Here is a 27,634-nt window from a genome sequence, read left to right as displayed (position 1 = left end):
ATGATAGAACCAAATTAGTCTCAGTATATCACTGATGATTTATGCTACAAAATGTTATGCGAATATTCTACCTAAATATAATGTGAATTGCTCTAAATTGAGCACCATTCTGTGGTACGAGCCTGAGAAATGACGAGCAGCATGCTCTAGACTGATTCAGCAAAATATACAAAAATATTCCATCCTAAATTGTATTTAATAAGATGCCATCCTAAATTGTAAAATCCCTTTGTGCTGTGGGTTAATTGGAAGATAGAGGAAACTTGACGCTGTATGTATCAAGGTGGGGAGGTGGTCTTGCGGTTAGAGTTGTCGACTTAGAATGACCTAGCAGGCCCAGCGTTGTACTCTTGAGAAAGGCTCTTTACTCGACTAAGGGAAAATGATGACCTAGCTTCGGTTAGAGACGTCCTCCTAGGATGCTAGGTAAATCTGGAGGCCCGTACGTGTTTGAGGAGGGCCACACCTCGATAACAGTAAAGAACCCGTCACATTTATTGAAAAGAGAAGTTGTCCATCCTGGTGTGATTGGTTCAAACCTCACAGTTTAGTTTCTTGAAAAAGTGGAAGTCGCGCTTTATGCCAATCATTGCACAGATGTGGTAAGTCACAATAAGTGAATGAGTGGCTAAATACATAAGTTTCCAGTGGTGCATCATTACTCCACGTTTAGGTTCTGCACTGATTGACAACCATCCACACGTACAATAAGACTTTCGGACAAGACGTGACATATGTAAGCATCTCTACACAGTCCATAGGGCAGGTGCCCACCGGAAGATGTATAAAAAAACGTCCGTTAAGCTACCCCCAATAAGTTCGTGACTCCAGGCAGTGACGATATTGCATGTGCTTCACTTGGCAGATTACTCCGGATGGCGACGGAGAGTACCGGTCTGCTCACTGGTAATGGACTATGATCTCAGGTGGCCTTAGAGTACCTAATCAACCAAGGCGTCGCAGACGACAGCGCCTTTTTACCACTTAGAACCCATCTCCCATCTTTCCAGCTGGGTGAAGATAGGACTTTGTCAGCTCAGTGTTCTATACATAGTATTCCACAAATATAGCACCGGGCAGCGTTGAACTACGTTGAAGAAAGATATGATAGATGATTATGCTGGAAAAATAGCGGTGAACATCGGTTTTGAAGGCTTGCAGGTTGTATACAGTTGTTATCGAGGGAGTACCATTGTATGGCAATACGTGGAAAGACGTCGTTGCTGGAGAGGGACTTTGAGACTGGTAGTTGAATATTGTAACGGTGTGAGATAGAGGAAAACCTACTGTCATGCCGAAAGGCTCAATAAAGGGACAAGGTGTGTGACATCATCGGAACAATGGCCATGAAAGTACCAATGGCCATGAAAGTACCGATAGAAAAGAGACAAGGAGGAGAGAGAGAGAGAGAGAGAGGGGGGGAGAGAGAGAGAGGGAGAGAGTCCAGCTTTAATATTTTTGCTGCCAACTGATAGCAAATGGCCACACATTCTCCTTTGAATGTACTGTTCTACCCGCGTGCGCCATGCTGAACTGAGTATAGCAGATATTGCACAGCAAGCAAGAGATGAATCAGTGGACCAGGTCCATGGTGTATAAATGTATCGCAAAAATACAACACCACTGGGAAATACTGCCGTGCAGCTTAGCGATATTGCAGTCGGGCAATAATGTTTGACAATTGTCTGATAGTGAACGATTCGTCAGCGCTGGTCGATAGTGTCGTGGTGGCGTGAAATACTGCACCGACATTCGCTGACATTGAACAATCGCTGTACGACACTGCAGTAACATAACAGCGCTCGGCGGTAATGTAGAAGTGCCGCTTCATTTTGCATCATCAGTCTACCAGCCACTGAGACCCGCTAAGGAATACCAAAGAGCCAGCCGCAAGTGAAAACGTAAACGGCAATAGGAAAGAGCTGGGAGTCTCATAGTGCAAGGTGATACATCTATTTCCCACCAACGGGGATGCCTCAAGGTGCTTTCGAATGTAATACTATCAACTTTATTGAGCACAACACAAGGCGCTGTCATAACCTGAAAAGAAAAAAAATCTGCTCAAATCATATTAAAAGTTAGCATTGCGAAATTTAAAAAAAAGAAAGTCATTCAAAGAGTTTATATGGTCATGGTGCTTGCTATAGGTATAATTGCACCGCGCCAATTGATTGATGACGGGAAAGTGTGATTTATGAACCTGTAGTAAACTTGTCCACTTGTATCGATCGCTGGGCAAAGGTCTAGACCCGGTACTGCAGTGTCACGTGACTGTAGCCCCAACTGTCGTCTGCCCCGGCACAACAGAGGGTCCTGATTCCCCTGGTGATACGTCTTATCACACTACAGGCTTCAAGGTGCGTTCAGTTGTGGAACGTATAAATCAAAGGTGACTTTGTAATTTCATGCTGGGATTAGAGGTTGTTCTCGTGGGCTTCAGACTAAAGCAAGAGATGACTACACGGCCAATATATCAATATCACTCCGCCGCCCGGTATTCATCTATCACGCTTTATACACTCATGATTCTTACATCCTATTACTGCACTCCTGGGCGGCGTCAGGAGAACAATCAAGGGAAAGTATTCGCTTTCTTTGTAGTCAACGCATCCAAGCACAGCAGAAAAAGGTAATGCAGAATTCGTCACGGACCATTTTGTATAAACTCATAAACGTGTGGTTTATGTTTTCTCGTATTTCTTTCATCGTCAATAGATAGTCACACATATTCAGTTGTTTTTGAGCAAATATTTCAGAATAACTCTCCTTTACTGTTGTGAGACCGCAGCAAAGTTGCATAATCCGTTAGAACAAATGGAAAGATACAGGTGAAAACAATTCATGGTGTGGCGAAATAGGAAACTGCAATTATCGAATTTTTCTGGATGAGAGAAACCATGCAATTGATATACAACACCTGACATTAAATGTTTAGAAGCTACAGCTGTAATTTCAAACCCTAGATTCCCACAATGAATTGCCAATCGTACCAATTTCGGAGCTTATCTCAAATCCTTTATTCAAATGACAAATTTGTCTATAATTTCAGTAACCTTCTAATCCATTAGGCTTAGTGATGAGAAGTATCGACCAGCGGCTGGATCGATGGGCAGCTCACCGAAACACATTCTGTTGATAAGGCTAGATTGGTAAGTACCATGGGTCACGCTAATACTTGTCATACGGCTCCTGTCGGAAACTGTGACTCACTTGTCATTGTGTTAGGATAGGTTAGTCCAGTAGGTCGCGGTAATACTTCTAAACGCGCTGGAAGATGTGTTTGGCTCTAATAGCTGCCAAGACCGGCCCGAGGGGAGTTGATAAGGGTCGTCTTGACGTGTGTAATTACATAGCGGGGTAATTCCTTGATGGCACCGTATCAAATGATGTGTTAAGTAACGGAAGGCGCTAGCACACTGAGGTAGATGATTACAGAAGGGGGGGGGCATTCATACTTGTCATCAAGGTAAGTTCGTGGTGTCACATTTCTACTTGCCGTGACATCGGCGGAAATAAGCTCCGGGGTTACGTTGTTTCCTATCAGGACAAAGAGGGATTTAAAAGTTAAGGTGAAACCTTCACTTATGTGTCGATATACCAAGATACAGTAGAATCCGCTTAACTGCACATCCCATTTGTCAGCGTATTTGGTGCAATTATCCGGCTGGTGCAATAATGCGATGTTGCCCAGCTGGACCGGTGGTATACTGTATCATACAGGTGAATAGCTCATAAGCCTCGGTGTGCTATATGAACTTGTTACCACGCCTTTAGATCTTAGAAAGCTTTCGTTATACAGGTACAGTGCGGTAACACCGTAGATTCCACCACTTGTTTTGGCCACGTTCATGTATTAAAACAGTAAATTTCAAATTCTCAGGAAAGACATCTCAGGACACAGTGAGTGAAATCAGTAAGCGCCAGAGAGGCCCCTCTCATGTTTGGACAGATTTGACTGTGTACACCATGGTAGTTAATTACCGTACAATGTGCTGCACTGCGTATCCAGTGGGTAGATATGGTTATATGACTTAGATCAGTGACAGACCATTCTCCTTATAGAATGTAACAGATGATCACGTCAGCACCGCACCGCCAAAAGCGACTGTTATGTCCGTCTATGCGTCTGTAGCCCTTGTCGAGTCACTGTGTGGTTTCCGACTAGATGTTAGTAAAGACGCCGGTCTTTTATTATTTCAGCAGTATGTGAATATAGCGCTGCCGCCATGCCGCGAACCTAAAACCACCGAGAACACCCCATGTCATCGAAATCAAATCCCCGCGAAAAACGTGTCAATGGAGACCACCTTCTTTAGTTAGTCAAAATAATTTTAACATATTGGCGGTATTGTGCCTCTACACAGGCAGTTATCGGCTCATTTGTACCGCGTTTGCCATTTTTTAGCACATTGCCACATTTTAATTAACTTGTCGACGATGTTTGACAAATTTTGGTGCAGTTATCCGGCATAAGTGACAATGCGCCGTGCAGATATGCGGAGTCACTAACAATGGGGTGAATGGGAACCGGTTTGGGATTTTGGGATTCGGTGCAATTAAATGAAGTGTGCGTTAATCCGTTGTGTAATTAAGTGAATTCTACTGTGGCTAAGTTTTGTGTTCGTAAGACGCTTCAGAAGATTGAGCAGGTGAGTCACGTTCACACTGATGAGACCACGGTTGGCAGGCTGTTTGGTTCACTTTCACACTTATCACTACGCGTGTACGTCAGAGACAAGACCTTCCGTCGTTTTACAGTGGTCTTCACATCCAGTCACATCACAGTCCCACTAATCATCGCGTTGGAGAAGGCATCTGATGGTTACGTGCGCACTTCACTCGTTACATTCATATGGCATATCGTAAAATTGCCTGAATTCTCAGCGATATCTGCAAATAGCAACAGTGAATATGTACTCTCCAAGCAGACGTTGTTGCGGTAAATTGTGACCTTCTTATCATATGCCTCGTTTTTTGTCCGCTCTCCCCAACAACTTGATAACGGCATACAAAAAATGGTGCATATGAGAAGGTCACAATTTTCCCAACAAGATGTTGGGGAGGGGGGACAAAAATCAGGGCATATTAAAAGAAGGTCACAATTTCCCCCAACAACCTCTGCTTGAAGAGTGTATGTGAGTATCAATCCAGCGATAATTATTGCGAATATCTGAACGGAAAGAGTCACGGCGTGATGCTGGGATACAATTAATTCTAAAGACGCGGAAAGCTCGGCTTAGCGTAGGCGTGCCCTCCTGATATACAGTCCATGACCCAAATTGCTTCAGATGCATGAGGAGCTTTCAGCAACCTCAAATGTTGTCTCCCATGCTAAGAGTTCGGACCCATTTACAAGCCGAAGTAGGACACTTTCAATCACAAGATTCAATCAGATTAAGCGTCTCCCGACATATTTGCCTTTTTATCCTATATCCCGGTACATCAATTAACTTAAACAATCCAGTGGCAAGTCTAAATCGAGTTAAGTCGACGCAACCTCCTACTTTTATTAACCTCACTGCAAATAAATCCTCTTCGTCTCGGGCAGCTGCGCGTTATTGAAATTTCGCTATTGAAAATTCAGGGCAGGAGACCCAAACGATATTAGAGACTACCATCGCACGGGTGCCACATTAGAGGTGGGAAAAGGGGGCAACACTCGGCAGTAAACGCAACATCTTATCCTCTCAGCTCCCGCCAATTATTCTTGAAATATGGCCTATTGTAAAAAGACCTGTTATTGTAGACGTACAATTTCAGATAGCGTACAATAGGGCATAACACGGCGCCTTCCTGTATATCTGGCCTGATTGAATTCCGATTGCAGTCCACCCGCGGCCTTAAATATATCAATTAACAACCATCCGAAAAACCTGAATGAAAACTCTTTAGACTGCAGCAGACAAATTATACATATGAAAATACTTCAACTGTGACACACCCATGGCAGATTCCCGTTGGACTCTCCCGCTGAGTATTCCCCGCACGTGCGCATTTTCTACGCCAGGCAATTGATAATGGTGGCCCGTGCAATCGTTTTGGTTCATGGTACAGTACACAATAAAGAGTAGCAGACCGAAGTCAGAGGCTATATACAGTGCTTTATCAGAGACTTGAAAAAATGAGCCACTTTCTATGCGCATGGAAAACATACTCTGCCAGAATTAATCATATAAGAAGCACCGCTTATGTTGGCGTCCCTTGACAGGCCTGGGTGACAAATGTATCCTGACCGTTATGTTGTTCCCAACGGGTGTCCCAAAGGTTACGTACCAAGCTGCGAGCTACCAGGTGTACACTATCTTCTTCCCGGGCCCATAAATGGACGTTTACAAACTCGTAGCCACGGCCATTTATAACCTATACAAACTCACAGCCCGAGCTATATAGTAACTATAAGCCCATTTACTGGTAATCAGCGAGTCTTTGTACGGTGGATAATACCACTGGAAGTGTAAATATTACCATACAGCGTGTCGGTGAACTCTTATATATCAGGGTAAGGTATACAAAGACATTGAAATATTGTACAGTTTAGACGAGACACTGTTCTTTCCAAACACGATGGTACTCATTTGTCAGTAAGTTGTATAAGTGTTGTGAGTCTTATGTTTCAAAGTTCATTATTTGCTCAAATAAATCAATGGAGTCTGTTGAAATATTGTACAGTTTAGACGAGACACTGTTCTTTCCAAACACAATGGTACTCATTTGTCAGTAAGTTGTATAAGTGTTGTGAGTCTTATGTTTCAAAGTTCATTATTTGCTAAAATAAATCAATGGAGTCTGAGGCTAGCTAGTCTAGTGTAGACTTGCTCCAGGATAACCGAAAATGCGAGCAAATTGACCATTGCTATCATAACGCCTCAATTGATGATGGTCCATTTGCTCCAGATTTTGTGCAAATCATATTTGTGGGATATGTCCCATGGCTACGATTCTCGCTAACACAATTTGCAGTTAACACAAACGAATCGTACTGAGACTGACATGGTTGCTAGGGTATATATTTCTAACAGGTCGGACCCGGTGAACAAAGGTCTCTTACGAGCCTTTGAGATGATGAAACATAACAAAAAGACTCTCTCTAGATTGTCCCTAAAGGGAATTTACATTGACAATGTAATCAGAATGACAAATTTTATTTTTGGTGAACGCAAACAAAATGAAGTGCTGATGTGATTCATAACTATGTGGGCATGGATTTTCGTAGTTGACACTTCCTTTCCAATAGATCAATGGTAACAGACGTAGGGATATATAATATTTTTATTCATTTGTTTGCGCAACGGCTCCAAAGGTCTCTTTCTCTTCAATCGGCAACGTGGAACCCTTTTCAAAGTTTTGAAGGAGCATGATGTTATTGTTCATACTTTGCTACAGGACACCGTCGGTGCATTATTCTTCATCTAAGCTGAACTAATGAGTTCCCCTCTGTTGAAAAAAATCTCGTCTTTATTAGAACGCTCTTCTTTTGCAGTCGGAAAACAATTAGTCTCTGTCGTTATCAGAACGCGCTTCTTTTGCGGTCGGAAAACAATTAGTCTCTGTTGTTAAGTGTTTCTCCCCGTGCTCTGAGACTGATCAATCCATCCGTTCACTCATCAGGCCGGTTTTTTTTTCATAATGAATGGTTGGTGAAATCCCTTAATCCCACAGCACGTTATTGTTAATCAACCAGCAACATAAACAGAGCTGGGATTTTGCAGATGATCTTGTTTTGGTCTTTGCAATATTGTTGTCTCGGTGGGGTGTAGCTCCAGTTCATAATTGAAGTAATGCAATCATCTTTCATTTAACCTTTTTTATACAAATAAGCATATTCAAATTCATGATAGCAAAGCCAAATCTTTAGGAAGATTTTTAGATTTGCATTTTGGTCATGTTCTTAACGGTTTATATGATTTCAGAAAGTCAATGACGAAGATAACTACATGATATCTAAATGCAGTTTACGTACTCACAGCATTGTGCTAATTTTGAACGATGATTGCCTGGTAAACGGTTTGGGCGTGACGAATATTTGTGAACCAAAGCTCCGTGCATAGAGGCTCGGTAGAGTTCTCTCAAAGGACATCAAGGCAATCAAGACTTGGCAGTGAAAACAGCTGATTTACAGGCGGTATCTCTTTGTAATAAGATTGTAGCAATGGAGAAGTGCACCGGAGGCGGCAGCAATTAATTCTAAGCCTGGAAAATGAACAGGTACAAGGCAAATCTTGGCAAAGGGCCATGTGAAAATGGCTGAGGAGATTCAAATCTGTGCATAATCCCTAGTCTTACACTTACGATTGCCTGCAGAAAAATATCTTGTCCTTATAAAGATACACAGCGTTTTTGATAGAATCCAGCTTCAAGGTATACGAAGCTGTTCTTTTTCGGCAAATCTTGACAATGGGCCATGTGAAAAAAAATGGTTGAGGAGATTCAAATCTGTGCACGATCCCTGGTCTTACACTTACGATTGCCTGCAGAAAATATCTAATCCTTAAAAGATATGCAGCGTCTTCGACAGAATATTGGCTTGAAGGTATACGAAGCTGTTATTTTTCGGCAAATGTTGACAAAGGGTCATGTGAAGAAAAAGTTGAGAAGATTCAAATCTGTGTATGATCCCTGGTCTTACACTTACGATTGCCTGCGGAAAACATCTTGTCCTTATAAAAGATATGCAGCGTCTTTGACAGAATACGGCTTCAAGGTATACGAAACTGTTGGTTTTCCGTACAGCGTCCCTCTGGTCGTGATGCATATGAACAATCATCGGGAAACCGGCGCAGAGATTCAGGCAGGTGTTTAAGAGTACACGGCAAACTATCCGTCGATACATCAGGATTACAACGAGATGGAGGGTGGCTCTAAAGCTTATGATCGAAGTAAATATAGATGACCCCTCCATAAGACTGTCTGCAGCATTGGGGAATGTGCTTAGGACGAGTCATTAGTCACACCGAGTACTAGCCAATCAGAGATCAATACATATAAAGTAGTAGGTACTTTATGACTATCGACATACCTGGTCAAGTTCCATTCTACGCGTAAGAGCTCTCAGGATCAGGTTCAATTACAAAATCGGGCTTTACAAATTGTTACATTTGATCCAAATCCATGCTAATGGAATAAGAAATGGCAAACTTTCTCTTGAAATCTTCAAAGTTTATTGATGAATCCTCAGCTATCAAGTGTACGGCTATCTATTGGCTTGCAAAATGGTAGATGGGTAAAAGTACGACTAACTGTCACCAATCTGGCCTAAACGGCCAGACAGCACGGCTTATAGCCCTTCCCCATAGTCATCTGTTCTCGTAACGGAGCAGAGGGGTATTAGACATATCGATATTGCCACTATTCAAAGCATCTAGTGTGGACTTCCAGACTGAGTAATGGGTAAATAGCTAGCTTACTCAGCAAACACGAGTTGGTGTTTGGAGAAGTCTTATCCTCTCAAAACTTGTCGCTTAAGTTATCGGATAGATGATGAGAAGATCTGAAGTGTTCCTTGATCCACATTATAGCATTTCTTGCTGACGAAGAAAGGGAGGAAAATCTTCGTCAATGCAGTTGAGTACTTGTAACTCAGTTGCAAATCTGACCGGTTTCTCCAGGATTCCAGCTACATCCTACGCTGCAGTCCGATGATCATTGTTAGCTGCGTTCTCAACTGCTGATGGTCCACAAATAGGGAAGGACTGTCGTCGTGAGGCACCTTTCATTTCTTCAGGTCAGGCTCCTTAAGATTGAGGACATTTCCGCGGTTGAAAATCCCCTTAAAAGACTGAGAGGCTCTCGGACGTGACAAGAAATACTTTCCCCGAAAAAAAGATTAGAAGATAGAACAAATAAGTCCTCTTGCACATGCACCTGATCCTAGCAATTCGCTAAGGTAAATATGAATGGGGCCATAGCCTGGGGGGATGTGCACGACTGTCCATTCCATTGACTCCGCCCACAGAAACGGCGCCTTCGGCATAACTCCAGCAGCTTAAGGAAGTAGGAGCGAATGCAGGGATAATCTATATCTACTAAAATATATACTTTTCTCAGTAGATATAGATTTATGTTAACTACCATTACACATTGACCTGCAAAACACTTAGAAGTGAGCGGTAACCATATAGCTAGTGTACACTTGGATCGTCAGAAATTTAGCCGGTTCATTTATTTGTGTTTTCATAAGGCACATCGGTCAGCCATGTTTGTTAAATATCTTGACCATAATCTATAGGCGTCTTTGACAATACATGTATGTCTTCGGAGAGATGAAGCAAATAGAAACAATATATAAGAACCGCATGGATAACAGTTAAGGCTAAGTGCACAAGCAAGGGCATCATCATTGAGATGCACATGGGTAAGGGCATCATTATGGAGATGCACATGGGTAAGGGCATCATCATGGAGATGCACATGGGTAAGGGCATCATCATGGAGATGCACATGGGTAAGGGCATCATCATGGAGATGCACATGGGTAAGGGCATCATCATGGAGATGCACATGGGTAAGGGCATCATCATGGAGATGCACATTGGTAAGGGCATCATTATGGAGATGCACATGGGTAAGGGCATCATCATGGAGATGCACATGGGTAAGGGCATCATCATGGAGATGCACATGGGTAAGGGCATCATCATGGAGATGCACATTGGTAAGGGCATCATCATGGAGATGCACATGGGTAAGGGCATCATCATGGAGATGCACATGGGTAAGGGCATCATCATGGAGATGCACATGGGTAAGGGCATCATCATGGAGATGCACATGGGTAAGGGCATCATCATGGAGATGCACATGGGTAAGGGCATCATCATGGAGATGCACATGGGTAAGGGCATCATCATGGAGATGCACAAGGGCATCATAAAGGTTATGCACATGGGTAATGACATAGTCAAAGATATGCACATAGTTAAAGACTACATCATGGATATGCACATTGGCAAGGGCATCATTAAGGATATGCACATGGGTAAGGGCATCATCAAGAATATGCATGAATGTGGTTAAGAGCATAACCATTGATATACACATGGATAAGGTCATCATGAAGGATATGCACATGGGTAGGTCCATCATTGTGGATATACACATGGGTAAAGAACTCATAATAGATAAGATCATCACCAAGAATATGCACATGGGTAAGAGCATCATCGATCAAGGATATGCATATGGATAAGGCCATCATCAAGGATGCGCACATGCATGGTTGAACACTGCATGCTTTTTGTTTTGTTTTGTACAAAGGAATTTTGCTGATCGCGTTAACAGCAGTTGAGATACGGCATAGTTTCTGCTTTAACACAACCCCTAAAGGGGTCTTACATCTATAAACCATTGCCCTCTCCCACCTCCCCTGGCACAACTGTATCGAACCACTGACAAGTTGGAATAAGCTGCCTTAAGATACAAAATGTGTTGCTCTAGATTGCCTCCGCTGTATTTAGAGCATAACATTATTACCCATGTATCGAAATTTGATTTTTGAACTATCATGCATTGCTGCTAATTTTCCCCAGTCCGACCAAAGCACGGGGCTTACCCCACCGACCCCCAAACATACACAAAGGCTTTTGGCAAGTGTGGAAACCGTGAAATGTTTTGTATTAATCATGCGTTATGCATGCGACAAGGGGGATGAGCGTCGTATAAATTCAGCGGTTAAAAGAGTGAATTGAATAATTGAATAGAATATGATATGATAACTTAAAGATAATATTAGACATAGAATAAGAATATCATATAGTACCATATTATACTATATTATATTATATTGTGCTATATTTGTATTGTACTATATTATAGTATATATTACATCATATAAAAAGACTTATATCTGTACAAGATTGGTGCAAGAATAATGGACCTTTCTTACGATTAACACAAACATAAGTGGTTAAGAAACTGGCCTTGACAGATTCCATTCTGCTATTTCATCCCTACAGGAAGAACGAATCACAGAAATGTTTTAAGTACTCAGCTCACGTTCACTGTGTCCGTATTGACATAAAAGACCAAGCTTAGAATAAGCTTTCCATAAAATCTTTATTCTCCAAATTGGCCCAAATGTCCTAGAAGCGACAAGAATCCTGATAAGGTAGGCAGTCTGGCCTTCCTTTCGGTCCCTGTGAGACGATATAGGACCCAGCTGTGTAGGGATTCCCTACTGCCCCACAACACATATCTGTGGGAATGTTGTGTGAAGGAGGATTTAGCTAATGATATCTCCCCAGATCACCGATTCATATTGAACACCTTCCCACTTGATGGCCACCTGATTTACTGCCGCAAGAATGAGTTGTGTAACAGCACAAGGCCTGCGCGTCCGCTCAAAATTGCTCCATGTGTTAAAGCAGGCCCCGTGTAGACATAAATTCTGTCAGAAGCAGTGGATAGTGCATAGTTGGACATCAATCTCCCTCCTCGTGTAAGTGCAGTATTAGAGCGTCACATTATATACCATTGACCTTCCACCACGTTGGCAAAGATATATGCGCAGAAATGCCAGATCCTAAAACAATTTTCCCCTCTACTCAAGCGAGAGGGACTTGCCAACAGCCATAATGAGTATTTTCAAAGGCGAACAAAATCCGCAAATAGGATTATCGACCTTTACTCCAATCGGTGGACCTGACGCGCCCATGCCTCCACAGGAATAATACATTATCAGGTAACGCCCACCTGGAACATCCAAATATCGTTAGAAAATGCAGCGTTACTAATATCAAAGTTTTAACTAGACATTGATCTATGTGCTGGATTAGGCATAACGTAACTGAAAATCCACGACAATCCGGATCCTACGGTACTTATGGTCCACATTGTACCCAGCGCCCCTAGCACCGCCTTACCCATACCTAACACTTTAATCATCCTTCCTTACCGCAGGTCAGAACGACATTGAAATCAATACAGACGCGTACACGGCTCAGGTTTATATTAAATTACACCTTCATGATCAATATCACATGTAGCTTAGGAGCATCCTCTGAAACCACTAACACCCTAGTGTTTGGGGGCAAAGCTTCTGAGAAATCACATATGTATCACCACGGTGTTCATCAGTTGCAACAATGGTGGAGTGGGACTTGGCTGATAAGAACTTCGGTAATAACTCATGAGTAGCTTCAGACCGTTCAACAAAGGAGACAGGACTCCCTTTACATTTTGATCAGTTTTCCTCGAATATGTATGTGTGAGCGTCGTGACAAGACACGAAAAACAGTCTTGTTGTGCTTAATTGCTCTTCTGCTCTGACAAGTTCGCTGTATCAAACTGGAATTTCTAACTTGTTTGCGCGCATGCGAAATAGTTTGCTCATAGGTCATCTGAGGTAGCATTACTGACTTGCTTGTTTCTTCATTACTATCAGTCACAGCGTCAAAACGCGATGAACAGCAGCCTGAAGAACAATGTATATGCATACCATTGTTGTCTACAAAGCAACAGTGCTATCGTTTTATGAAGAATAAGTTGGCATTGATGGATTATACAGTTTCCTGCGTGCAGTTTAAGGCTCTTAAGACCATCATTTAGAAGGGCAATTACAGCTTGGGAGTTGATAACCACCACTCTGTGGGAGTCCAGTAACAAAGGATATTTGATACACACCTCTGGAAATTATTTGCAACATGAGAAACTGAAGGATTGATTGTTAAAGCTCTGGGTTGCATGTGATAGATACTGCGTTGCCCGAGAATATGTATCGCAGCATTTTTCCCTTTTCCTCGAGAACGTATTCGCGCAATACGTCTCCATAGATCGACCTTGTGTCCGTTATAGAGAGAGATCTAACTTAAGTCACTTGTATCCTACCGATGAAAAGGTCTCCCCGAAGCACACGGCCCGCCGTCCCCGGAGGACCTGACAGCGTGACGTGTGCTTTGTGTATCACGTAAGTTCGGACAAAATCGATGGGAATGTCCTTCGCGTGAACACGAGCACAGCGGAAATTTTATGGACTGGAGAAATGTGGGGCTTACATTACATGTCGTTAATCTGAATGCAGACTACAGACGCCCTCGGAAAATAAAAGACGTGTGGGGATTTTCTTCAGTCATAGTCGATAACTTCTGGCATATTATTCAGAACGGTATGCTGGACCACGAAGCATATGACCTATAATATTTGCCTGTGTTTAGGGACACCATGCCTTGGTGAGCGACTTTTTTTGTTCATCCCATGTGGTAAAGGTCTCACTTTCTTGTTGGTGCAAGCTGTACAATGAGGTACACAATATCTTTCCCATTTGTCACGATTAGAGAAAAAAACATTTTAGTGACCAATATGGATCGAGCTCTGCCTCTTCTAAAAATGGAGCAATTCTAGGAAATCAAAGCTAACATGTTTCAAACAGTTCAAACCCACATCTTGATCATTTAACTCGATAAAGATACTGTAAGTCATTTTTGCCGCTCCAAGTGTTCGTTTATTACACCAGCCGCCACCCGTGTCTCCTGAGAGCACCCGTTACTGCGCACTGCGTGACACGCCTACAGAGAGCTCCTTCTTATAAACTAAGTCAAACTTTCCCCATAGCAGACTCCAAATAGATGACCTCCTTAATGGTCAAAACCCCTTCAGATAGCTATTAGGTGACCACACAGGCAATCATCGCTACGGCCAATTACTTAAGAACAAGATACGTCCAACCGAGCCTTTCATATGACCATAAATTGTCTAGACAAAGTTAACTGGTATCAACTAAAAACTGCTTGAGATAATTGAGTGTCTGAGAACGGCCGCTGATGCAGCAGAAAGCCCCAATCATCCGGAATGTTCAGGAATAAAACGGACCATAAAACCTCGGGGGCCATTATACCCTAAATAATTCACGTGGAGTAGGTACCCTTGAGAAGGACGTGGCCAATGAAAAGGGTATGTTTCCCGGTAGGATTTAAAGATTTATGCGCTAAACGACACCAGCTGTCTTTAATTGGTCAACGTAAAATCTCATTATATATTGTGCACATAAACCAGTGCCGTTTGTGCCAAAACGGGTACGGACGAGGGTTTGTCTAACAAGCAATTATCATAATCTCAACTTTATTTTTGGCTCATTAGGCCCGTAAAAAGACACGGATATGTACGCAAGAAAATGTGTACATTCCGGATGATTGGGGTCTACTGCTGCATCAGCCGATACTATCATAAAAGTTATATACTAAACTTACTGATATAAATCGTTGTTAATAGCAGCCTAACCATATGTCTTAGACAATTTAGCTCCTTCTGTCAAGGAGTTAAGTGTTCGCTTCAATGTTTTACAATGGTGTTTTATAATGCATGTTTCTAGTACCTTCCACTGTGCAGCTGTTGCCGTAGTCAGAAGTTGGACTCACACAAACTATCATAAAAGTCATATACTTAACTTGCTAGTATAAATCGCTCTAAAAGCAGGATAACCATATGTCTTAAACAATTAAGTGTTTCTTACTTACTGTCAAAACGTTAAGTGTCCGCTTCAATGTTTCACAATGGTGCTTTATAATGCATGTTTCTAGTACCTTCCACAGTGCAGCTGTTGCCGTAGCCAGAAGTTTGATTCACACAAACTATCATAAAAGTTATATACTAAACTTGCTAGTATAAATCATTGTTAATAGCAATATAACTATATGTGTCAACACAATTTAGCCCTAACTATCAAGACGTCAAGTGAGCGCTTCAATGTTTCAAATGGTGCTTTATAGTGCTTGTACCTTCCACAGTACAGCCGGTGCCAAAGCCAGAAGTTGGACTCACACAAACAGTGCTAAACTTTCTGACTTCAGACAGTTCAGCCGTCATTTTTTCCACAGATTACATTTTCTTCGCTGTTCCTAGAGTCGAATAGAAGCCATTGCGCAAATATATAGATCCAGACAAAAATTTAGTCCATGTCAGTAGATTTAAAGTGATTATACATCGATGTTTAAAAACACTCCCCAGATTTACACTATAGGAGACATGCTTTATCAGTTGTAACCATTGGACTGAGATGCTGACGTAGGGAGTAAGTGAATAAGTACTTAATGTGGTGATATGTCTTTTCTTTATCCTTCACATCTCATTAGACAGACTGCGTTTCACTTCCACCAACTCAATATGAAAGTGGACAGGATTTGCGGTGGTGTAAACGATGAATGGTAAATGAGAGAGTGATAATGTCCTCTGAAATGCCAATGATTTTTGCAATTACGCTACCATTTCCTAATACTATCAGGTGATTAAGGCCCCCACTCCACTAGACGGCGACCTCGCAGCGACCTGAATTGGATAAGTGTAACCCTTGTAAGGCAAAGCGCCCAATTAATTGTATCAAGTACGTCCCAAATTATTTCATCGATTTATCAGCGTTTAACAGATATTCACTTTCAGACCTTTCTATCAGAAATTCATAACGATAACAAGGGTGCAAATGCAAAAAAATAAACTACAAACGTACAGATTATTGAAACATTCCTATAACGAAGAAGAATATCTAAAGATTGCAAATGTACGTCACAGATCAGCCGTTACAAAACTAAGAACAAGTTGCCATAAATTGCGAATCGAATCAGGAAGACATAACCGCACTCCTCTAGAGCAAAGAATCTGCCAATTTTGTAGTCTAGGTAAAGCAGAAGATGAAGTACATTTTATTGTAGACTGTCCTTTGTATGATAGCGATAGAATGATTCTTTTCAGTTATGTGTTAAGTAAATTCCCCCACTTTAGATATCTGAATAGTAGAGAGAAATTTATATTTCTTGCAGGCTTTGATAGACCAACTCTAACTAATCACACAGCCTCCTGCATTTATACAATTACCAAGAAGCGAGAGGAAGAGTATGCTAGATGTTTATATACAGTAATACTCGTGAGTATGTATATATTTGTTAACATGTGACCTATGCTTAGCCCAGTGGGGCAAACATGTACAATAAAGGTCTTCATTCATTAACAATTGGAATATCATGCAAAATGTAAACGTACTACTGAAAAGACAACAAAACAGACAAAGCGTAAATTACTGTATTGAAAAGATTAGTTTTTTAAGTATGGAATTCGTTGAGCGCTCTGTCAAATTTCAGGTCGCAGCACGGTCGCAGCGAGGTTGCCGTCCTAATGAAATGGAGTTATTTCTGTTTTGATTATCATATTTACGTCAACAATTACCTGGGCAGTTACTTCGAAGATATTTTCCTGGATTCATTTTAATGAAAATGAAATATATAGTTGATGCAAGAAATCCATCCAGCAATAACAAATGCGAAAACGTACATTTTTTGCTTGATCAAAACTGACTCAATATCACGTGATCACCTAACATGTGGTTTCCATAATATAATCGCCTCAAGGGACAATTTAACGGCATATAAATTGACTTCGGCGCCGTTAGAATTGATATTGATATCTGATTACTAGGATATTACAACTTTATTTATATTTCATCATATCCATGCGTAAAGAAACAAACGCTAATGCCTAGTTTGACATTTTAGTCGTTAAAGAACAAATTATAAGACCAGCGTTAATTTGTATATTATAAAAACTATGTTATAGTTGCGTTTACATGCACTATAATTTTCCCTATTGTGCGAGGGTCATGAAGATCAAGGCAGCCCCGATAATCAAATTTGCTCACTCGGTTATTAGCAACAATGTCTTTAAGCCTCACGTTTTACAATTACCTTTGTCGTGTAACAACACACGTAGCGAAAATCAATTCAAACGACAAAAAATCCCCAGCAAAGCATACAGCACTACCGACAGATTTTGTGCTGCATGTAATATCGGAAACTTGCCAAAGGTATTACAACTTTCCATGTTCAATTATGTATAAACAGATCTGATACAGTTACCAGATGTCCAGACAACCTCGGAACATAAAGTACATGAGGTACAGACATCGAATGTCCTTATCGATTATTGAATCGACCTTAACCAAGGTGCTCCATCCACTTTGAACTTCATAAAGCCTCAAAATAACTAGATCGATCTTGAAGAGGTGTGAGACTAAACAATGCCTGTTTGAGAACATATAGTCAATAGAACCCAATAGTTGCAAATATGCCATCTGTTGAAGGGTCATAACTTTCGAAAAGATGCCGTTAGAAAATCAAGACAACTGAAGAGAAAAGAATAGAGCTTGATAGACTTATTGATTATGAGTGAGATAGAAAAACGAGCCAGGGTTATCCACGCCCAGAGGGACACTGACTGATCTGCCGCCCCTCAGAAGACGCACAGTACAGACGCACAATAAATCCTTCAGCATCTCCATCAGATATCCCCATCCTTCAAATACGACTTGATCCAATCTTCCTGCCTCGCCGACATCTACCAGAGACAGTCGGTCCAACCACACAGCCGATGATGAATATCTCTACATTCAGCGCGCCGCCTTGGTTAGCGACCTGAATACATATTGGCCAATCCTGCATCTAACGAAAACGTATCTGCATTATGAAGTCAAGGGAGTGCCTGAGAACAAGGGGACAGAAACGGGGTCAGAAGTGTTATGAGGTAATCCCCGCAGTGCAATGTCGATGGAAAAACATCGACTGGGATTTAATATTTGAATGGCTGGACGCTGACATAACGTTTAGTAGTTTTACTAGTAAACCTATTTTAGTTGTCCGAGACGACATTATATGAAGTGCTACTGTTAGCATGCAAAACGCTTTCATGTATGTTTTACTTATATTAGAGAGGGAGAGGGGGGAAATCAGCAAGTATCTTTTCTGTTGATCGAGAACTAATGCCTACCTTTAGCCCAAGCCAGGGGCCTCCCGAGAAATAAAGGAATGTATTCCTAACATATAGTAGTAGTAGTATATATATAAACAGCAAGATGTACATGTTTTTAGAAAAACATGAAAAACCCAATCTGGTACAATTGCACTCATGACAGTAGGAATGTAAACATCACACACAACCTAAAGGGCAAACCGTGATATTAGTTATTCTAATAGATGGCTCTAAGTATCATTTATGTGGGCTGCAATAAACAAATCAAAGTCTTGCCGCCTGTTGCCGGTTAAAGGTCGGCATAGGGGCGGTTGGAAGCTTGATGAATAAGGTTTTAACGACAAATGCATGGATGTATGGATGTATGTAAATGGATGGAAGAGATAGTTGACCTGATGACAACATGCATCAGCATCAGTACTAGTACACTGTACACGGCACAGCACAGTCCTTCCGCGTTTAAGTGTTTCAATAACGGTATATCACCGATTTACTGCAAATTATGCCGCCATTAAAAGGGAAGTACGTCATTACAGTCTGTTAGAATCCGTTTGCTGGATTAGTCTGACTGAGATTGTTTGAATAGCCTAACACTGTGACTGTATATCATCCTACAGTTCCGCAATATAAAGCGTCCCATCCGAGTATTTTCAAGACATTTATGTTTCATCCAATTACGATCTTGAATTGGCTTGCTCCAGACGTTATGCCTTTTAGTAGTGTGAATGGCACAGCTGCATCGGTAATTCCATCTGTACGCTCTGTTAATTGCTGCAGTGCATTCTTCCTATTCAATTTCATACAAATTGAGTGATCCAAGAATCCGTAACTCTGCAACATTCACTGCAGAGTCGCCATACCAACAGAACTAACGTAGTTAGAACTGCTGTGGTTTCACTGCTGTTTTAACCCATATCCGCCGTGTTGCCCACATGTTGCCTCAGGACTCGAGAGGGAAAATGATGAAAATCCCAAAATAGGTTACATAGAGAGGCGCCTTGCGTAGCTTTAAAATAACACGGGCGTTAATGATAAGAAAAGACAAACACCATGCATGACGGTGTGTCGCTGAGCGCGAATTCATTTTATCGGCCTTTATTAGAAACTGTAACATTACCATTTTTAAGACACCCACTGGTCGTGCACTGATGGCATATTTATTTTCTGTCCTTGAGCTGCACACAAAACAACGCCCCCTTCCTCATTGCATATTCCTTGTTATACATTTTACAAAATAATCTCGATATTAGTCAACTTCTGCCTTCTTAGCTTAATTTATACATCTAGGTTATATACCTAACCTGGTTATTCTAAAAACTCCAAGTATGATTTTTTGTGTCTGATGAGCTCATGAGCCAGAGGAACTCAATAGCTGTAGACCTTAACATGTCCGTATGTGTACTTGAATGTGTACATGTACTTGGTTGCAAGTGATCTAAACTTAAACTTGTGAAAGTCACATACGTTTCTATTACAAAAGTCGATATTGGATGGTTTTCTAGTAGTTGGGCGGGACAAAACCAAATCGACTTCATCGTATCTGTTATCTATGGCTAGCTACTTTACGGCATATCAATTGTGGTTTGGATAGTTCTAGCTGGTTACGAGTTTGAATGGCATACTTAAAGCGTTGCAATTCTATCGATTGATGTAGTGTTTCTAAAAGCTTATCCAGTGATGCTGACAAAGTACACTTTAGATGACCTGTGACTGTGCCCTTCCCGTGGATGTGGTGCACGTTTCCTATCGAACTGCAGCACCGTGACCGCTAGCAAGGTTACCATTAGCTGACAGGGCATCTCAGTCCCAGGGAGGGCTCGTTGGTGCGCTGTACATGTAAAGTTAGACAGCCCGACGCTAATGTGTTGTAAAGGATGGATTGTAGTAAAGCATTTCCTGGCACCTTAACAGCGGGGGAAGATGTGTCAGTGGATAACCTCTTGTTTCTTTATGCAGTATATGGCTGTTTTGAGCGACGAGTTTATTCGGAATAGCTTCATTTGCTGTACATCAATTCATCCGTGAAATGGTATGTGTCAATCAAGCACTGAGATGGATATATACGTTTCTGTTGCAGCCATCAGAAACTAAAGATATTCTAAAGACAGTAGCAGCATGTGATAAAAGGAAGGCAAATTTGTACTAAGTATTGTCCTGTTTTAGCTGCAGCAGATGCTTTGTACATTTTATTTAAGCTAATCATGTAAGAATCTAAATCATTCTGATACAATCAAGACATCGATAGCACAGAAATACAAGTTGGCAAAACAAGGAATGTTGCCGGTAAAGGTACAAGTAATGTAATTTAGGAAATTGGCATTGTTCCATTGCATTTGATTAATGATACACAGACGTTACTTGAAATGTTTACACGATTATCTCACAAACTACCCGCGGCAATCCCATGGCATATCAATGCGTTTTAAGTCTGTGATAGTTCTGTTGAGATGTGAATAACTCCGAGCACTCTGTCTATGTGCAGCTACAATTGGCGTTTTAAGTCTGATTTGATAGTTCTGTTATGATGCGAATAACTCAGAGCACTCTGTCTCTGTGCAGCTACAATTGGCGTTTTAAGTCTGATTTGATAGTTCTGTTGAGATGAGAATAACTCCGAGAACTCTGTCTATGCGCAGCTACAATTGGCCTTTTATGTCTCATGTGATAGTTCTGTTGAGATGAGAATATCTCCGAGCACTCTGTCTCTGCCCAGCTACAATTGGCGGGAAGTAGTGTTTTGCCTGGAAGAAAAATCGATAAACCGAGGAACTCCATCCAGCTGCTTGCCAACGATGCCTCCATTCACCTTTAGGGATTATGGAAATTACTGCGTAAATAGATAGATTTAATGGCAGCCATCTCCTCTGGTAATCCCGTTAAGATTTCTTTAATGGGGCGATAATACCGAATTCAGCCGGAGGTTTTCCTTTCTTTATATAACATCAGCAATAGTAGATGCCTGCAATTGTTCAGGTAATGGCAGCTGCGCTCTTGTGCGGGTGATCTTACCACATCTGTTGTGCTGCACGTATGCTCACCAGCGTATCTTGGTCGACAACTGTTCGTGGATGGCTCCAGTGTTTCTGTACCGTAGCCAACAGGTATTACACAGGCAGCCTTATCAGGTCTAACCCTGATTGGTCTCATCCCGGTCTTGTCACAGAAATTGAAGTAAAATTACGACAGCATGCCCTCCCTCTCTCCGACATGCTGCAACTTGGATGGAACTAATTTGTTTTCAGCACGGCGTGCTGGTTCTATCAGACCTGGTACCCGATCAATGTCAAATGACCCAGTTTCAGCGAGTTCACCGTTATAAGTTTGACCACATTGACTTGGTACTAATTTGTCAAATTTTACGACAGAATATTCGAATCGGTCCCAGTCTATGATATCTTAATGTTTTATCAAGACGATTTGTAAATTGGAAGCAAAGCAGAAAGATAGATGGGGATGAGGATGTATAGTTCAAAGACGTGGGGTAGGTTCAATGTACAGAAGAACGATTCCTAGCTCTTTTGGACCAGTACAATGAACAATGACTCACAACTTGCAAACACCGGTTCTCAATGCTGCAACCTATCCCAGCCTTGTGCAAGCTCAGTAACGGTAACGGTTGGTATTCAAATTCTTGTCGTCTGGTCAGAAAGAAGGAAGAAGGGCTGCATATCGCCTGAATACTCCAGTATCTCAGAAGGCAATGGTATTATCAAATACATTGTGCAATGTTGAAACAACTAAAATGCCCTGGTAAATTTTAAACCCCGACCCTATATACACAATGTGCGGTGTCGAAGAAATAGTTAAGCATTTTGTTTTATCACACATTAAAGCATTTATTGTTTTCCTTGCTAGCCTCATTTTTCCCGTTATGGTGCAGCAAACAATTGAGCTGGTTGCGATGGATTAATCCCCATGCACTGCGCTGCAAAGGGCATTGCGCATCCGGGTCTCCAGCGTACCCTGTCACCTGAGCACCTTGGCCATCAAACAGATTCAAGAGGATTGTCAAGGCGCCGAGCAATATCAAGAAGACTTCGTTTCATTCTCCAGTTATCTATAGATCAATTGTCGTAGATTTCATAACGCTGTTAGCAGTGACAGCATCGACTTATTGTGATTTTCAGCGGCACTCGAATATGGATCTCACTGTATTGCATAGGCATGATTTATCATTGAAATGCATGTAGTAGTGTTGGCTATTATCGGAGTTCAATAAAACCGATGTGGTAAATGTAATTTCGTATGGCATGTAATGCCATCAACTTCATTCTAGTTGCTGGAGCAAATAGAGATCTGAGCTGGTGCGAGCAAATTGCCAAGTTATCATCGTGGTCTCCGGATTATATCTAGATTACGCACAAGATTTGTAATTTCTGAGCCCGGTTGGGATGATTTGAAAAATATTGGTCTGCGAAATGAAGTCGTTTGGATGAAATGTCAATCTTAAGAATGTTGTTATCTCGCTGTGACGAGTCATAAATGGTTGCTATCACTGCTCTTTTATGGTTGCTGCAAACTGATATGATATCAACCCTTGCTATCGCTGCTGAGGGTCGCCGACTGCGCAGTGCTATGATTGGTTTTAAGGATCTGGAAGTGAAGGTTGAGTTTTACGATGCAGGATTGACAAATTTTGAAAGCTGATATCTCAAGGTAGAAGCAGTAAAAAGTGATAAATCAACAGAACGCAAGCACCGTTGTAAATAAACACCGAGGAAATGCTGCAACTACAGCTCATTGCCTCGCTATGCTATGCTATATGCCTATTTCATGGGGATGGTTCAGTAAGTTCTAATTAGAAACAGAGGAAACGCACATTTACCTGTCATAAGGGCTGTATGTCATCAGGTGTTGCGATCATCTGTAACACTAAACACCGGAAAATGTATGTGCAATTACGTCTCACGACTGCGGAAAAGTCATAAAACTAATGGATTGCTCTTGAGATATATTGGAAATTATTACATATTCTCTTACCGAGAAATGTAAGCAGTGAATTGTTGTGTGCTTAGTAGCTGAACGCGCTCTGTGATATGTGTATCATAATCATGAGATAAATAGATCATCTATATGCAATCACTTATGAAACGGATACTCCTCATATTTGTGGGGGGGGCGACTCAAATTGATCGAAATCTACTTGCACGGCTGGCAGAAGGAAATATCAGTAAAAGCAATATCTAGCGGTCTTTGGAACTAGAAAATTATCAAAACCACGCTCCTGGTTGAAAACTGAGAGATGTTGTATTTCTATACCAATCTCCCAACAAGTGAAATGTGTGCTGGGAGGATGAATATCTATATTTCATTTTCACCTCGCCCTGATAGTATGACCATGCAGTTTTGTCATACAATGCATTGATTCCATGCCCTTTTCCCTATTTCATAACCTTGCCCTATCGAATGTATACGCCACCTTAGTTTGCTATGTATTGTATACTCGATCCGTATAACGAACGATCCATTTCAATCGAAATTTTCGCACACTTCATGAGTACAGACATAAGGGCTACTACAGGTCACGGAATTGAATTGAATGACGAAGTCGGAATTTTAAGCTTAAATTATAAAAGCTACAAAAACAGCTAGGTGCAATAAATCGTTTTGTCTGGCAAATATACAATTACGCATAAATCTTCATATTACCTATGTGGTTTTTCAACAAAAATAATTACGTTCTGGTCCCGAATCCTCTCTCCCGATATTGCATGTATTGAGAGAAGCTAATGAGACGTATTGATGTCTTAAATGTCAGACGGAGCTCGTTTTAGTTTGAAATCTATTACGTCATGCATCGTAACGTGTGCACAATGACGCGGCACAAACACGGCTGTCGTCCCAACATTACATTCCTCTGTTCCGCGATCCGGGGACTGTGTCTGAACCGGTCTAGCAGATCTGCAACTTGCAATAGTGTTAATAAACCTTTTTTTGTATATATTGCAAAATGCCATAAAAAAATGTTGGTCTAGTTGATGTGGTCTTTACCAAAGTCCCAGGTGTATTACCGTGGCCTTTCTGGCACAGGCATTCTGTAAAAGGTACGTACTGGAAGATATATTGATCAATTCTATGTAGGGAACCAAATTTTATTTCCTAATAGGGGACAACTACAAAGAACCTACAAGAAACTCCTATTCCTGGTTTGGTTGAGAAATAGAACAAGATTGATGATACTATACACCAGCGGCTGAATCTGGGCACTAGCGGCCACGGAGCTGTGCAGGTTTTGATAACAGGTTATCAAGGGCTCGATCTCCTACAAGGTACAGGCCACGGAAGTGTAGATTTCCGAGCCCGCCGAGGACGAGTAAATATCGCACTCATAAACACACCTACTACCTTTCCTCCCGGAGACACCGTACCGGAGATCGTAAAAGTCAAGTCCTACCGGGCACTGATCGATCATACAGGCGTTATCATAGATGAGGCTGGGATAGGGGCACCGGCTACCTGGTACCTCATTCCAGTCGTGATGTTTATCATGATTAACACTAGCGAAGAGATTGAGCAAGCAAATTACTGATCTTAACTCTTATCAGCAAATGCATGGATAGATAAGGGGGCAAGCTCATCGTTGGCGTTTTTTTCGCAGTGATGATGTTGCTGTTGGTTTGTAACCATCAACAGCTTCCATAACTGCTGCAGCTTGTCTTAATGATTTGGTTTCTTTATTTCGACTCAAACATCTTCATGCTATTAAGAAGGATGAAAATAAACTGTTCATCCACATGTAATAGCACTTCATATCACATCAAAGAAAATGGAGTGATTTACGCATTGCTTTACCATATATGATGATGTTGCCCGATACTTATTGCAGGTAGATAGTGACTGGATCCTTGCGGCCGAAATGGTCCTTCTGATCCTATGCCCGAGGCAGAGGACGATGAAATATTTTTTGGCCAAGAATAGATCGTGTTTTCAAATAGAGTTTTCTTGAAAGCGTCGTGTCTACTGCTACCTGGTCTTACTCGTGCCTATTGGCCGTACAGAACCATTGGCATTTTTATCCAATGAACCGTTTGCTGTTGCCTGAAGTCATTCAGCGGATCCGTTTGCGGTGTTGGCCTTTGAAAACATTAGTTTCAAGTTCTAACAGCCTAAACGGTTAGAGCACGCACTTTGGGAAGGACCTCTTGAGTACCTCGGGTTAATGGGACAAGTTGTACTGCTGCACCCATCGCTACGTGAATGTTTGGTATTCCCCAGGGATAAATTTACGTTTTGACGAATAACTATTACACCGTGGTGCCATGACATGACCCTATAGGTCACAGCGCTCTTCTCATATACGTCAATCCTGGACCATCTCGACGGAGGTGATACTACACTTAAGCCAAAATATCGATTCCAAAGAACTCGCTTATGTGGACGTATGACTTGGAAAATCTTCGAAAGCTCCCTTGAATGCACATTACCGTGTTCTGTGAATCAAGGGCAGAGTATTTCTGTACGCGGTACAGACGGAGAGTCTAGAGGAGTGATTACAGTAAATTAGAATGTCCTCGATGGTGCCGCGTCTGGTACAGAAGGACCTTGTGTAAACTCGCTGAGAAGACATCGGGGAAATCACAGGTAGAATAACATTTATTCTAAATGACAAGTCCATGTCAAAATGTTTTCTGTTCAGTCATTGCTTTCCCATAGAAGCGTCCGTGTTGGGAATTGAATCTAAGATGTATCTTTAAAGAAACTAGAACAGTCCAAAAATGTTCATTTACGATTTGTCCTCTTAATCTTCTTGTAGATTGATTCATGTTTAAAGTACGAAGGAATAAGGTTGATTTTGAATATGATGAAACAGGGTAAATAATAACTGACATTTAAAAGGTAATGAAGAATGTTCTTCTGTCAGCCCATCTGTTCCAAACCCATTGCCCTAAATACATCAGCGTGCCTAAATTATGAAATATAGTTGCAACATGCCAATTTCACTTGTGTGGTGGAGTATTGACAAGCCTTAGATGCCCATTTCCAACGGTCTGCCAATTACGGTAAACTCAGGGTCCGGTAGAATATTTGTTGCATATTCCTAAACTTGGTCTGTGAGATAATAATGAGCTTATAAGGCCCCTCCCGTGAAATCCTTTGAAATAGATTAATATAGTAATTACAATGCAAAGGCCTCGGGCTCACATACCCACACATCATGGCACCCTTTTATCGGGTGTTTGGAAAGTAAAATAACATCAGACATGTGAACCTGTAACTTCTCTCATACATGGGGAGGGGAATACATCAGTATGTTCTCCGCATTGTGTATGGAAGCAATAATTAATCTCACTGGCCAGGGGTTGAAGAGGTTGGGAAGCGTGGCTAACACGTGCATAATTTGTTCGGTCGGTGACGACAGGAGACTTTCAGCTAATGACAGATTCTAATGATCTGCCTTATTGAACAGCCTGCAGATTGAATACATAATCTTCTGGAGGAGATGGAAATCCAATGGCAGGTCAGTTGCATTAGAGACTGTGCATATACAGGCTACAGCTGCAGGAGAAGCTATGTGTCACTGTTATTCGTTCTACCATAATCTTCAGGTTGGTTTATTGGCGCGCTGACGCTATGCAAAGCCTTTCATTGGCACGTAGTTAATTATAACAAATATGCGCATACATCCTCGTCAATCAATATCTCAGGTTTTCAATCCTATGGAACTCTCGCTTCTTGGGAACGCGCGTGCACGTTGCCTGCTCCTACACTGGCTAAGACTCAGTAGATACCTGAGATTTGTGAAGCGGTACCTGGAGGTTTGTGCATGGTGGTGTTGGCTCCTGGGAAGGCAGCCCGGTCAGTCCGGCCCCTGATCTTCCTCATCAGTCCCTCTGCCCGATCCCCAGCCGTCTTCTGCCTCGTGTGACTCACGTTTCCGAAGACGGGTGGTAGATCTACACCTGTACCAGGAGCA

The 27,634-nt window shown here is 41.7% G+C and overlaps 1 protein-coding gene across 4 annotated transcripts in view; it reads right to left on the bottom strand.

Annotated features, from left to right (window-relative positions):
- The window catches only part of LOC136427793 (glutamate receptor ionotropic, kainate 3-like), a 70,999-nt gene that overhangs the window by 31,846 nt on the left and 11,519 nt on the right, over nucleotides 1-27,634 (bottom strand). For all 4 annotated transcript variants that reach the window (XM_066416961.1, XM_066416963.1, XM_066416964.1 and 1 more), the window contains exon 2: nucleotides 27,471-27,620. In XM_066416961.1, the coding sequence (XP_066273058.1) occupies nucleotides 27,471-27,620 (150 nt within the window). The remainder of the gene's footprint in view (nucleotides 1-27,470; nucleotides 27,621-27,634) is intronic.

The sequence above is a fragment of the Branchiostoma lanceolatum genome, chromosome 2 (assembly GCF_035083965.1).
Source record: "Branchiostoma lanceolatum isolate klBraLanc5 chromosome 2, klBraLanc5.hap2, whole genome shotgun sequence".
Taxonomy (NCBI): Eukaryota; Metazoa; Chordata; class Leptocardii; order Amphioxiformes; family Branchiostomatidae; genus Branchiostoma; species Branchiostoma lanceolatum.
Note: the sequence above shows the minus strand (reverse complement) of the source record. Positions and strands in the feature narration are given on the sequence as shown.